The sequence below is a fragment of the Lagopus leucura genome, unplaced genomic scaffold, assembly GCF_019238085.1.
Source record: "Lagopus leucura isolate 7727_CA_CO unplaced genomic scaffold, USGS_WTPT01 Super-Scaffold_73, whole genome shotgun sequence".
NCBI lineage: Eukaryota > Metazoa > Chordata > Aves > Galliformes > Phasianidae > Lagopus > Lagopus leucura.
Genome location: NW_024962252.1, coordinates 54945478 through 54960188, shown reverse-complemented (window position 1 = coordinate 54960188; position 14711 = coordinate 54945478). Strand labels below are relative to the sequence as shown.

General features: G+C 37.3%; 1 protein-coding gene across 6 annotated transcripts in view; it reads left to right on the top strand.

Moving 5' to 3' along the window:
• CCDC170 (coiled-coil domain containing 170) overlaps positions 1-7382 on the top strand; it is a 44983-nt gene extending 37601 nt beyond the window's left edge. For 4 of the 6 annotated variants that reach the window (XM_042883807.1, XM_042883789.1, XM_042883816.1 and 1 more), the window contains 3 exons: positions 625-867; positions 1690-1926; positions 6089-7381. In XM_042883807.1, coding sequence (XP_042739741.1) covers positions 625-867; positions 1690-1926; positions 6089-6289 — 681 coding nt within the window. In that variant the 3' untranslated portion in view covers positions 6290-7381. Of the gene's footprint in view, positions 1-624; positions 868-1689; positions 1927-5031; positions 5175-6088 lie in introns of those variants that run through there. The other 2 variants (XM_042883782.1, XM_042883826.1) reach the window with 2 other exon arrangements.
• Positions 7383-14711: the final 7329 nt, after the last annotated feature.

Here is a 14711-nt window from a genome sequence, read left to right as displayed (position 1 = left end):
TTTAAAACCACTTCTTTCTTTTTCTTTTCTTTTTTTTTTTTTTCCTTCTTTTTCTGGATATAACTACCTCTCTGAGTTAACACTAACATTCCTCTCAGGGTAAAGCCTGACAAATTCAGTTTTGTAAGCTGAAAATAAGTCACTTCCTGAGCACCAAAATTACAAAACTAAGCTGCTGAATTTTGTATTGGAGTAGTGGATGAGTGTATTCTTACTTCTGTGTGATGAAGAACTCTATTTGCACACTAGCCTTAATAAACTGGTTAAATGTGGAAATATCTTAAACACTGCAGTGGAATCACCGTCTGCCTAAGGAAAGTCTGTTGCATCTTTCATTTGACAAGTTCCTTATATCTGGGACAATCTCTGATGTTCTGAACTATGCACAAGTGTTTCTGTTCAAATAGCATGCGGTCTGCACGTAACTACATTTTAAAAGGTAGTGCTCAAGCTTAGGGATAGTATAAAAGGTACCAAGTTAATGTACGTATGTACATACTGCTTTACAGAAGCAGGATTAGGAGTTCAGCGTAAGCGTGCTGCAAGGAGATTGGATTTACACAACAACCTATGTAATGCCATTTAGTTTCTCTCACACAAATTTCCTTGTGATCATAAAACTAGTTGAAGACTCAGAAAGAAAGACTTGAAAGCAAGGAGTTGCACATGAAACTTCTGAGGCAGAAAATAACCCAGCTGGAAGAAGAGAAACAAATAAGGACATCACTAGCTATGGAGAGGGATGAGGCCAATCTCACCGTCAGAAAGTTGCAAAAGATGATAGAGAGATTACAGAAGCAGCTTGATCTGGCAAGGGAAACGAATACTGATCTCAAAGCCAAGCTGTCTGAAGCCAATGAACTTAAGGTAAGTTGAAACATTACATTTGTGCTTCTACCCATGTTTATGTTCCAACTGGATACAGCTGGAGTTCATTTACAATAAATGCATTAATGGAGAACTGCTAGGTAGAAATCCATGTAGAAAAATAAAAATAATATGACAGTATATTTAGCAATTTGTCTTGATATGTTAAATAACAACTGAAAAATACCATGTAAATATTCAGGTTAGTGTAAGAAAAGTATGATACGTGCATCCCTTTCTTTCTCATCAGCATGTATGTAATCCTGTATTTCCCATGCACTGATCACAGCAAATCTCTTCTTATAAGAGTGGGGAGTATTTTTTTTTTTTTTTTTTGTACTGTAAAACAGGCATGATAAATTTTCATTATTTCCACGTTTTATTACTTTGCAATAGGTGGAAACAAGTACTCTGTGGTTGCTTGTCACCACTGGAAGTAAGGAAGACTTATTTTATACAACAGTGTCTTATAGCTTGTGGATTAAAACAGATGACTTTCAACTGAAAGATTTTCACCAGCCAAAACTATTTTCCTGTATTATTTTCCCAGCAGCTAACGGACAGTGAAGCCTCACTTTGGAGTTTTTTTTCTATGCAGATACATCTTTCTGCAAAACCTGCAGAGAACTAGCTGTTTTTTGAACAATAGTCTGCTGACTGAGTTGACACTGGCCAGTTTGCTTTAATAACTTCTCAGTCCACACATGCATGTCATTTCCTCAAGAATCTGTATTAAAGCGCTTACTACTGATATCCTTACTTGCTCATACTACACAAAATTTGTGGCAAATTTAACATTATTTTACAAATCGCTTGTTGCAGATCCAGACTCTAGAGCAGAACAGAACAATAGAAGAACTTAATAAGTCTCAAGGCAAATTGGAAAGAATGAAGGAAAAAGCTGAGAAACAATTAAACTCTGTCAAATCAGAACTTAATTTAAAGGAACAGAAAGCTACTGAAGAAAAAGAAAAAGCCAAAAATATGTTAGAAGTGGTTTCCAGTGAAATGAAGGTACTTAAAACAAGCCTTGCAGAATTAGCAAAAAGGGAAAGACAGGTAGGTATCCAGCTATTCTACAAGTGTTGGGTGTCACTTTGGACAAAAGAATGTGATGTAGGTGGAGCAGTTATCCAGTTGTGCTGACAACTTGTGTGAATAAGCAAGACAATATTGACTAGTGATTCAAAGAAGCAGAGCTCTTCCAGTTTAAATGCAAGGCAATGAAAAGTAAATATATTGGTTTTTTGTCTTTGTGCACTGCAAAACATTCAGTTTACATCACATTTTGGAGAAGTGTAAAAATGCTTAAAAGTCCTAGTATCTTTAAAGTATGATTTTTTCTGTATATAGTGGTGATAAAGCCTGCTTACTTTTTACCAGGTATATGCCACACAAAGGATTTTTTTTTTTTCTTTTTAAGACAAGTGATATTGAATGCAACTATTTTTAGTTGATTTGTGACACATCAGCGTTCTCAAAGTTTGAGTGAGGAAAAACTTTTTGGTTACTTATCCATAAGAAACACAGTGAGTGCATATAAAAATTATGAGGTGTGAGAAATTGAAGTGGGAGACATGCTAGTAAATGTGTTCCATAATAGTTTCAGTAAATTAGGAAATATGAATGTAATTGCTCCATCATATTCTGTTTAATAAAAACACAGCATTGTTACTAAAGCCAATGGGATATTTACTTAACATCAATAATATGTCATTTTAAGATTCTAATCCCAGTTGCTTAGAACGTTGTCAGTTTTTCTAACTAAAATTCTTATGTTAGTTTCTGGTCTTGACAACAATTCTGGATTATATTTAAGAATGCTTTTTCCAAAGATGAATCTGAAAAAAATACTGTTTTACTCCTGTTGGAACTAAAAAAACAACTGAGGATTTTTCTGGAAGGGTTTAGCATTCTTGTTTTATAATGAATGTTGGAAATTTGGCAGAGAAATATCATTTCTTTGTTTGTCTCACGTGGTAGCTAAGCATCCTGCACACAGAAAAGGGCATTAATTATATTCAGAAAATTATACTGTGTAGTCATACATTGAGTACTTGTTAAAATGACACAGATGTTGAATTTGTACTGAGTAAACATGAGGCTTTTCAGACCACTTGAATGCTATTGAAGTGTTCTTTGGCCAAATGTGAAAAACATGGGAAAAGTGAGGTGGGGTACAAAACGCAGAATGCTTAAGCACAGCAAATTACTAGCTCTTCATTAGCCCAGAAAGCTTGAGGAGGAATATCAGCTTGTATTTCACTGATGTCTGTGGTCACCTGTGTCACAAGAATGTTCCAAACACTTGCAGGTGGAACCACACTGCTAAATGGGGAGCTAAGCTGTTTGTAAAACCTGTGACTGATGCTTATGTAGCATTGATGAAAATTAATGCTATTTTGCTAATAAGAGATCTGTCAGTAATAAGCATAATGTACTCTCCTGCATCCTAACAGTTTACTTACTAAAATGTCTCCTTGAGGTAAACATACTGTTGCCAAGTCAGATAATTACAAACTCTCTTGCTAATAAACACTTCAAACTTCTGAAACATCACCCAAGGAGAGCACCTTCCATACCCCCAACTCAAAGTAATTCTTTATCTGCTTTAGACTTGCTCATTCTTCCTTGCTGTGGACACTAAGCAGGGACAAAACTCTCTCTTGTTCAGTAAAAAGTAATGAATGCAGATGTTAAATTTTTCTCTCAGCACACATGCATGTATTTAGTGAGAATATAAACACAGTATATCTGAATGTGTATGTTAAGAAAGGTACAAGAAACTGAAATTACTGTTGCCTTATGGAACTGTTCATATGCTTAGGTTGACTTGTACATGCATTCTACTGTTTTCTTTTGTGTGTTTTTTTTTTTTTTCCTGAGGATATAATTACGTTTAATTTTGCATCACATTGTAGTATTGAATAGATATTTTCTATTATGTGAAAATTAAAAATATGCAGAACTGCACTACTGCCAACTGCTTAAGACAACAATTGTTCTTGTGCCCAGAACATACCCAAGTGAAAAATAAGGTTCAGGTTGGAGTAGTTGAAAATGAACTGGTACTTGGAATTGAACAGTGTTGAATGTTCTTCACTGTGCTTTAGACTAGTCTAAAGTCTGGAAGATGATAATAAATTAGGAGATGCCATTGACTTTCTTATGGGTAGAGAGGTCCTGAAGAGGCATCTTGACCAATTGGAGGGTTGAGCCGTCACCGTCTGTATGATGTTTAAAAAGAACAAGTGCTGCATTCTGCACCTGAGACAAGGTAGCAGGGATCCTGTTGGGTCCCTCTGACTAAAGATATTCTATGATTCCCGTTAAGTTGAAGAGGAAAAATTACCCTAGGTATTTCTGAATTTAACCAGTAATATGCAGGATAAAACTGAATTTTCACAATAAAAGGGCAAGATACTTCCAGATGAATGGCAATGCCAATTTCTAGGAAGGTTTCAATAACAGATCTTCAGCAAAGGTAATGAATTATTTTAAATAATGTCTTTTAAGGTAGAATGAACAGACACACAGGAATTAACAAGCTTGAAAGGAAGAAAGCAACAACAAAACATGGAAAACTTAGGCCAAAATTTTGGATGGGAAAGGAGACTTTTTAACATTGTGGGTGGAAAGCTGGGATAATCATGTCAAAGTTTATTGAATTCCTCTTCTTTATGCTAAAGACTATTAAATGTTTAAGACTTCTGTGCATTGTTTTTAAGGGTGAAATATATTTCTCACTTAATTGTTTTTTATGTTCTTATATGGTTTAGTACAAGCATTTAAAATTGTTCATAATGTACTTGCAGCATGGCATCTGCATGGGAGTATAAGCACGCATCTTGCTTCACGTACAACACATGATAGATTACAAAAGATCATCCAGCATGTATCTCCTGTTGCTCTAGTTCATAGTTTTTAAAATTCAGATTTATGTCCCCTGGCTGGGCATTCTTATATCTAAGAGTGCTGGCTGTGTTTGTCAGTTTGTGTGAGAATTTCTCTTTGCAGGTAACCTGTTTGCTACATTTCCACAGACGTGTTTGTTTTTGAGACAGTGTTGTTCTGTTAATGTGGAGAAAAAAATCTTCAATTTTAAGTTCACACAAATGGATGACTTAAAGGATTTTTAGGGGCTCTGTGTTCTTTCCTGTTTAGGCTATTTGCTGATGAAAGTTGCTGAATTCTCTCCAGATGTGTTGTTCATTCACTATAGTGAATTAAAATAAATTATCTTTGGCTGGAACACTGCACCACATATCTCCTGGCTTGGAGCTGGGGAACTTGAAGTTCGAATAGATAAGCATATAAGCACATTTCCTTGAAAAGGAACATTTTCCTCTTTTAAATTGTATATGGATCATAAGGGTTGTTAAGGTATCAATCGTCTGGGTGGTGTAATTTCACAGAACATTTAATAGCTATTGAAATGTGACTTATAAGCTGCCTTATCCTGAGCTAAGTAAATCAGTGTTCATATTTGTTTGCTCTTCCTGTTTTTGCCTTTTTATTGTCACAGTCACTAGTGATGATATTTACTTGTGGATGGCTATCCATTTGGAACTGCTAAGAGAAACTGTTTTCTCTAAGTACCTTTCCCAAATTTCTTCACATGATATAATTTCAGTAGCCATGTACGGAAGAGCTATGCATTTATTTCCCAGGTTGCTTGAATTTTTACTCTACTCTGATTCCAAGTCGAAGTGAGATACTGAAGTGTGCAAAGCCTCCACCTTTCTTTTTTTCTTCTGCTGCCATTTCCACGATGAAGTGATGGGTAAAGAGCTGTGGTAGTGAGAGGTTGGGAACCTAAGGTCAGGACCAGCACCTTCCTACATGCTATGACGCATGCCTGCTAGTTTCCAGTTGTCTGTATAGTTAACTAGACCAAATACAGCTCCTCTTCCCATCGGTTCCTCAGTTTTCTCTATTTAATGAGCAGGGAATATATATCTGTGAAAGATGCTAAATAACACTTGAAATTGTGGGTTTTTTTTTTTTTTTTTTAATCCTTAGCATCTCAGCTCTTGTTTCATTGCTTGAAGTATCCCCTAGTCCTTTTCAGCCCTCTGCATTGATGAACAGCAGACATTTCGATATTTTGCACTGCTGCTATAAATGCTTGTGTTTGTATGTATGCACATATGTTTTTTTCCATGTGTTCCTGTTCTTGGTAATTAATGCATTAGTAATTCCTCTCTGTTTGCTCTTGCAGCTGGCAGACTTCCGAGAGGTCATCTCACGGATGCTGGGCCTTGATCTTGCTAACCTAGCTCTGCCTGACTATGAGATCATTACACGTCTGGAAGGGCTGATTCACTTTCATCAGCACCATTTTATCCCCTGCGTCTGTGTCAAAGATGTAACAAGGACAGAAGATGAGTGCTTGGATAGAAACGTACAGTTTCTTCATTGAAACACACATTTTTGAGGAAACTAAAGTCATTTTTTCTTTTTCCCTGCCTACTAGACCAGCATAGAAAATAGGTCTTTATTTTTGTTCCTTCTTCTACAGATACTTGGGCTGATTTTCAGTGTTTCAGAGAGACAGTTAACAGCCAGCATCCTAGGGAAAGCAAACATATAATATTTTAGACATGAAAATGATGGGCAATATGTGAAAAATGAACAGCTTTCCAATTCCAGTGCAGAGTCACTGATGGCATGAGCTACCAGAGATCTGTTAACAATTTGGGCAAATACTAGCTGGTGAACATCAGCATTTGTGATGTTCCTTGTGCTTTACTTCTTGGGTGACAGTGATGAAATGAAGTGGGGGCCATCCAGTTGCTATTTCTTTTGCAAAATGGGACTTCTCTGTGCCTTTTTATGCATAAGAACTTCGGTTTCAAGGCACCTGGAAAGCTGGCTGAGGGCTATCATGGTTTTGGAAAAAGGGTTTTTTTTCTGTCATTTTTTTTCTTTAGTCTGCTCTTGAGTAAGAACAAAAAGTTATGCTTTTTCAGCAAAGGCTCTTTCACAGACTCCAGTCACATGCCTGGCATAGATATACAGTAGAATTATCTATAGTAAAATTGCGTCATGCCACTTTGAAAGTGTTTCTTGTACCTGCTGTGCTCCTTAGACAATTAATCCATAGGCCAAATAAGCATCAGTTCTGACTTAATACAAAGGTATTAAAAATACCCTCATCCATTACAGAAAATAGTTTCTAGTCTTGATTTTTCAGAAAAACCCAGATGATATGTCCAGAATTACCTTTTAATCATAAAAGCTGCTTGTCTATTACCCTTCCTGATTGTTAAACTTCATGATTTTAAGACTTTCAAACAATAAATATATTTTAATAGTGCACTCAAAAATGATTCCGTGTTTCCAGTTGTCTCTTCCCATTATATATTCCATGCGGATAAGTAGAACAGTACAGATGACTTACCTATGTATATATGACCATGGTGGACTTCCTACAGTATCTCAACAAATAATCATTCACTAAAACTGAGCACTATACTAAGACAAATGAGACTTTAAGAAGAAAAACAAAACAAAAAAAAAATTACATTATTTTACAAAAGAATATTGAGATCTGGCTATGAACTTGGAATATTCTAGATTGCTTTTATTATTATATCTCTGAAGAATCATTTCTCAGTGACTTGGCTTACAAAAAAAAAAAAGCCATGAAAATATCCATTCTTTTGTGTCATCAATGGTTTTTTTAGGAAATGTAATAATTTATCTTTATGCTCCTATGTCTACTTGGATTAAAATCAGTTCTCTTTCTTGTTTTAGAATGCAACATTGCTTTTCGGGTAGAGTTTAATAGAAGGAGTAATGACAAAATTGAGTAGGCTTAAATTTATGAAAGCACTGCTTTCCAAGTACAATAAATTGAAATGTAAATACTTTCACGCATTCTGGAAAAGGATGTAGAAATTTGCTAATTACATGAGAAAACACAAGTGTGTGTTTTGCTGATTCTTAGGGCATTCTATTGTTGTAAGTAACCAACAAATGTGTGTTCTTCACATGCATTAAAAATATAAAAAATATGTTTATCACATTGTACGCATTTAATAAACTGCATTAAGAAATTAGGTCCAGTCAGTCCAGATAACAGCTGTAACTTTAATAGTCTCTGAGCTCGCAAATCCTAAAGTATATGTGCATATTTGGCCATAATTCATGGTTAAGTTAGATGATTTCCTAACGTCTGCAAAGAGGCTTCCAATCTGCTGCCATGTGCCATGATCCTGTATTCTGCCCTCCCATGACTGCTGTGGCACCAGCTGTCACCTTCCAGCCCCACCAGAGCCACCAGCAAAGTTCTCCCAGTTACTTCAGAGGAGGTGGGTATTCACATGAAGCTGATGGCAGCAAAGCTTTCTTGCTCTCTTCTACGCAATGTCAACAGAAAGTAGAATAAGGACTTTTTTATAGTTCAGCATTCATATTTCAGAAAATAGGATCTAATGTAGTCCATCAAGGACTGTAAGCTCACAGCTGATTGTTAATATTCCCTATATTTGCATTGCTTTTGGAGGAGCAAAGTTGTTTGTTCCTTTATCCAAAGCAAATAGCAAAAAATAGTTTGATGTGAACAAAGTTCAGGTGATTTTTGGCCTGTGTAATGTAATTAACCACTGATCAAAGTTAAAACTGACTTACAAATTTCTTTTTTAAGGTTTGTTTTATACAGTTTGTTTTGAAGGTAGTCATCCTTGGGGAAAAATTAACATTTGATTCATACATTTTTTTTTTCCAAACCAATGAGAATGTGTTTCAGGCCATGCTGGCAAACACCTGCTTTAACTGCATCATTATTGTTGGTGGGTTTGTTTCTATCAATCACAAGTACGGGATAAAGAGTTTATCTTAATTTCTCTTTTGCTTTGTTAGTTTGCTTTTTGCTTTTACTGGAAATACATGTTAAAAAATTGTAACAGAGAGAGATGATAGAAAAATTCTCCTAGATGCCATATTCCCCAAAACTTAAGTCATATAAAATTGTACTAAAATTGTACTTTTGAAAATATACTTCTGAAGTTGACCATTTCTGTTGACTGTAAAAAAAAAAAAAAAAAAAAAAAAAAAAAAAAATAGAGAAATGAAACAAAATGAATTGGAATTAACTATGGCTTCAGAAAAGAAAGATCTCTTATTTGGCTTCCTGTAATCCAATAATATCACAGTTTATTTAAAATGACTTAACTGTGTGGAAAATAAAAATTGGCAGGAATGTTCAAACAGATTTTCAAATGGTAGACTTCAGATTACTTTGCTCTTTTGCTGGAATAAGCAAGAATCTTGTAGAGCAGTGTTTGTTTTCTGGAAGGAATGAAGGATGAGTTTATAAAACCGTACTCATAATTATTCAAGAATAAGTGAGTCAGAAATAAAAATCTGTAAATGACAATTTTGCCTGAACAACAACAACAACAAGAAGATGACTTTTCTGATAAGCTTAACATTAACGAGTCATGAGGCAAAGGACAACACTTGTTTTGAGATAAATAAAGCTGCTCATATGCATTTGCTCAGTTTGTATTCCCTGTGATTGCTTACGCTTTTGCAAAGTAGGAGAAATAAGGAAAATAGTATCGCATTGTGAGCAAACGAGGTTTGAGCTGTTCTATCCCAAGCAGAGAAATCCATTGCTAGAGGGCTTGTGCAGTCCTGAGGATGATAGTAGAGACGGTGGGGGCTAACTGAGCTGCAAACTGGGAACTGTAGAGGATTAAGTCCCAGAGGAGCGTATGTAAAGAGGTATTTTTGTTAACTGATGAGGTGCGAATTCACAGCTTGTTTTTTCCTTGGAAATCACGAGGCTGCCTGCTAAGTGCGGTTCCTGAACTGGCAGTGTCCCCACCGGGCAGCAGATGAAGCCCATAGGTGAGGGTGATCAGTTCAGGCTGTGTGTGTGGGTATTTATCTGCCTCCCTGCCTGCTGGCAGCCATGCGCAGCTGCGCTGCTCTCGAGCCACGTGCGGCAGCTCTGGTTACAAAACAAAGTGCGGCGGCATCTGTTGGACGCCTGAGGGTCTTTGGTGTTTATATGAAGAGTGCGCTGGGCCAGCAGAGCTGACTCAACGTTTTTCTCTCCTGGCCAAGTTTCCATACCATGGAGAGTAATCTGGCTGTGGAGAGAGGCCAGGGTGAAGTGGTGAAGTGACAGCAGCAAACTGATGCAGATGTTTGTGAAGCAGTCCATAGTCACTATTACAGAGGTACTATGGCCACTAGAGTAGGTGAAGGAACCCTGCAGGTTGTGGTACGAAAGTCTCTTAGAGACTTCTTAGGAGATTGGTCTGAGCCAGGCTGCACAAAGCAGTGCTAGACTACTGCTAAAATTATTGTGGCATCGCTGGTGCATAACCATTTTGATATTGCTTGATTTTACATGCACTTATAACAATACTTACATGGTGCAGTGCATGACAGTATTAGCTAGAGTATTAGCTAGGTCTGGAGAGCATGGATTGAGAACAGTCAATTAGAGGATGGACAGCAATGTTTGGGAGTGTCCATTAGGAATGAAGGGAACTTGTGAGGTTCGTGCAAACCTGCAGTCGTTGGTGATTTGCAGCTGCTTTTGAGGGTTTGTGGAAGGATGAGTCAGTGTTTGAGATGCATCTTGCAGGAACGGAGCTGAAATGGATTGACTTCATGTGGCTAAAAATATACTTGAAAATGACTTCTTTTACTGTGAGCAACTGTTCATTGCAACAGTTCAAGCTAGCAGGCCTGAAATGCCATGTATCAAAAAAGAATAAATATTTAAAAAACTGTCAGTAAACACAGATGCATTTAGGCTGATGACCTAAGCAGCAAATAATGTTATGAGATCAGTATCTGTTGCCCAGAATAACTATTTGGTGATAAATCTTAACTGCAAAGAACTTCTGATCTGCAGATAGGCTTTGGGATAGAAATAGGAGAAGCTGGAAACCCTTGGAATTCTGCCCTTGATGCAGAAGAAAAAAGGGAAGCTGGAGCAGAAGGGAGGTGGAGTCCTGCCTGAGGACTGTGGCCCAGTGGGAACTCGAGGTGAGGCAAGCAAGCCTCCCTTCAGCATCATGAGGCTGGAGGAATGGCAAGGACTGTGCTGCTGCTTAGAGCTGGCCCATTCACACGCAACATGCCTTACTAGCAAGGATAGAGATTCTGTGTCCTTCATTAGAATATCCACTTTTTTTTTTTTTAGAATGGCATTTTTATTCTTAAACAGTAATTTTCAAATGTTGCTAATGTATTTTTTTTTTTAATACCGTCTTTGTGGTGTGCGAATCAGGGATTATATTCCTCCAAAGATGTTCCCTCTCTGTTTTTCCTAAGAAACACCTGACTGGTTTGAGAGTTCAGTTTACATCTGTATCTATAGCATCTGTATCATTGCCTGCAACACAATTTGATGCTTCTCTTTACAAACCTTGGCTTATATATATTTTATAAACCCCCTCCCACCCCCCATGTGTCACTGCTGCCACTGTAAGCCTTACAAGCATTAACGCTTGGTGGCACCGCAGTTGCCTGCTGCACCCCATGGTGGCAGGGCACTGGGCTGGACCACCCTACAGTGCTGGTACCTGCCTGCCTGCTCGGGCTGCCAGGGAACAAATCTGCCAGAGGCACGACTACAACATTGATTATTCTGTTTGAAAAACGGCAGTGTGTTCAGAGAGTGACTGCTTTTGTGTGACAATTGTGAAGGAATTGCCTTTCCCACTGGAAGAAATTCTGACCTGCTCCATTCCAGTAGTGGCTGAAGGTGGGGAGAAGCAAGAGCATGAAGATGTCGTAGGTGTCATGCGTTGCTGCTGCCTCAGTGAATCTGCCTGGCTTTGGTTGGTTGAACAACTTAATTGAAATTCTCATTTCAGTAAGTTATTCATTCCAGAAGGTCTGAGGAGCTGAGAATCTTATGTCTCTCCTCTGTTGGTGAATTTTTTTTAATAGTTTCTAAATGAAACAGAATGCTCTTCCATGAAAGGTAATTATAACGATACTGTCACAAAGACTTGCTCCACAACACAGTTACATTTCATAAGTTAATGCTTCTTGCAGGAAGAAAAAATAATTGCCACATCCTTATCAACATCACCTCACAAAATATATAATTGCAATTTGTTCTGCTCCTTTAAAAAGGAAAATTCCATGAATGTTAAAAATTCTTCCCTTTTACAAATGCCAGTGCTCTAATAGACAGCTATTTATTGTTTGCCCACCTAAATCCTGCGACTAAGCCATCTTCATTGCAGTTACACGTGTTTAATGGCTTAACACTTGTGTAAAACTTTGTGAATATCAGGATTTCCCTTTTAAAAGGTGTAGGAGATATTTTGTTATATACTTTGGCCTTTATTCGTGTTATTCATGTCTGTGTGAACTTACATATTTTTCTGTGACAAAAAAATATTTTTTTTATAACAGGAGGATGTGTCTTCCTGTTTGAGTTCCAAGGCTTTGGTTCTGGGGAGGCTAAGTCCTGAAGTTCCAAATTCTATGTTTAATGGGAAGGCAGTTACAGTTACTTACCCACCTTTACAAAGGTCTTTACAATTTTTTTGTAAGCGAAGTACTGGAACATTAGAAAATTATATTTATTTGTGTATATAGGACTCTCCATAATATGTTAGTTTTTTTTTTTTTCTTTTACAAAAGTGGAGAAATATCCTTCTGTTATTAACTTCTGTTTTTACTTTTAGCTTATAATAAACTGTAATGACATATATTTCTAAGCCAGGTTGTGATTTTTTACATCACCAAAATCGATCACAAACAATTTCAGTGTCAAATTGGGCTACCTTAGAGGAAAAAAAAATCTGGCCACAGTAAGATTTAAATATTTCACCAATGAGAGCATACTTGATTTAGAACTGCAGTCAGAAGTTAACAGTTCTCTTGGTTTTACTACTTTGCTGTTTCTTGGCTGGGTACAGGTTAGTGATCTTGTTATTCCATGTTAAACAGAAAAAGCCTTCTCGTGATAACCTTCACGTTACTTTTGTGAAAGTGCGTGTGAGAAAAAGCAACAGCTGATCAGATGCCCAGGACTGCCATTTCTTCTTGCACTTCGGGAAGCTGAAGGAATGTTCCTAGAGGAGAATGGAGGTTTACAAGGAACTTGGGTGGGATGCTTGCCAATGTTTTCCATGTAAGCACCTTGATTACTACTTGAGAGCCTGTGGGAGACTGACTCTTACTACTGAAAACTGTCATACTGTCCTCCCCTAATCAGTGCCAGTCCTGTGGGCCACAAGTTCAGGTCTACGTCAAGTCCTCTATGTAAACAGAATCAACATCTGGAGCAGTGCTGGAATACAAAAGTATTATGATCAGAAAATACCTACCCTGGTGCCCATAAAATAATAATATTGACCATGAAAACAAAATAAAAATGCCAAATTATTTCTAGTAAGCACATTTCTTAGTAAATGAATAAACTAGATTATTAGATAATAATTACAGTATATTATGTTGCAGTAAAATAAACAGTAATTGCTTGTCATTTAAATAAAAGTATTATTCTAATAAGACTGCTCTCTGATGTAGTACTTCCTGTGATAAGACCTCAAAATGTTTGACTGGGGATGCTGGCCCACTACTTCTAACCTTGATGAGAAACTGCAGCAGAGAGGGGCAACTGGTTAAGAATACCAGCACAGCAAGAGGTGATTGCTGCCTCCCCTGAGTGCTGCCCTAGTGCTGAGCCATGGGTTGTGGTAAGAAATCCCAGGATGTAAGGAGATGTAGAGATATCAGGAGAACAGGAGCCCAGCAAATTAGGCCATGTCTGGGATATAGCTCTCAATGGAGTAACGTGCTTGTTACTGGCAGTAGGAGCCAGGAGTAAAGTATTAAAATCTCTTGATTATCTCAGGCTGTACTGGAAGCTTTCCAGCTAGGTCTGTTGGTTTTCAGTCTTCCAAATGGAAAACAATTGTGATTTTTAATATATACATGCTTTGCAAATGAAGCAAAAGGCCCAAAATGTTCAGTTGAAAGAAGAGTTTACATTTTCACCACAAAATATATTTTTTAGTAAAGAAGAGTTGTAAGATCCTGTAAGAATCCAACATTATAAGGTAAATAAGGACTGGTTCCTCTGGCAAGCTCTGTGTGTTGGTCAAGGGTAGTTGATACTAGTGGTGTCAAGGTTTGCCATGAAAGGGACCCAAACAAGGAATGGGACTGGGCTGCAAAGTGATGACATGATGCTAGTGTAAAATCTGCATGAATTACAGAAGTCTCCAGGTGGATGTGATGTAGGTTCCTCATATGCGTCCAGCTGTTTTATGGTCATTCCTTATAAATCTGTGATGATCCCTAACTGTGAGACTGGTGTTTGCTCATCAAATAAGGTAAGGTGGTGGTTACTACTTTCTGTGCCATCACTAGCTTAGGTATATGCAGTTCACTAATTAAATCAGTTCTATGGGCTTTTATCATTATTGGCATCTGGATAAATGATGACATAATGACATATTGCAGTAAATTTTTGGTGCCTGTTTTTAACCACCACACTGAAGTTAATTCATTTATAATCATCAATTCATGTTTCTCTTTAACATACTGTTAGCAGAGGAACAATAGCAGCTTGCAAAAGGATTGGTAAAAAAGGATATTGTAGGTCAGTAATACATAGGCAGAAAAGGAGAGGCTTGTTCATTGAAGTGGTTGTTAGACTGGAAAAATCTGTGGTGGAATAGGATGTGACAGAAGTAACAGTGGGACAGATGTGTCTCTTCATGCTTGATGAGACCCTGAGTTCTTCCATCCAGAAGTACATAATTGCATCTTAGAAATCTGTCCAAAGTTGGTAATCTTTTCAATAGTATAAGTAGGTAGCTGTAGCAATATTTTGTTTCTATCCTCAG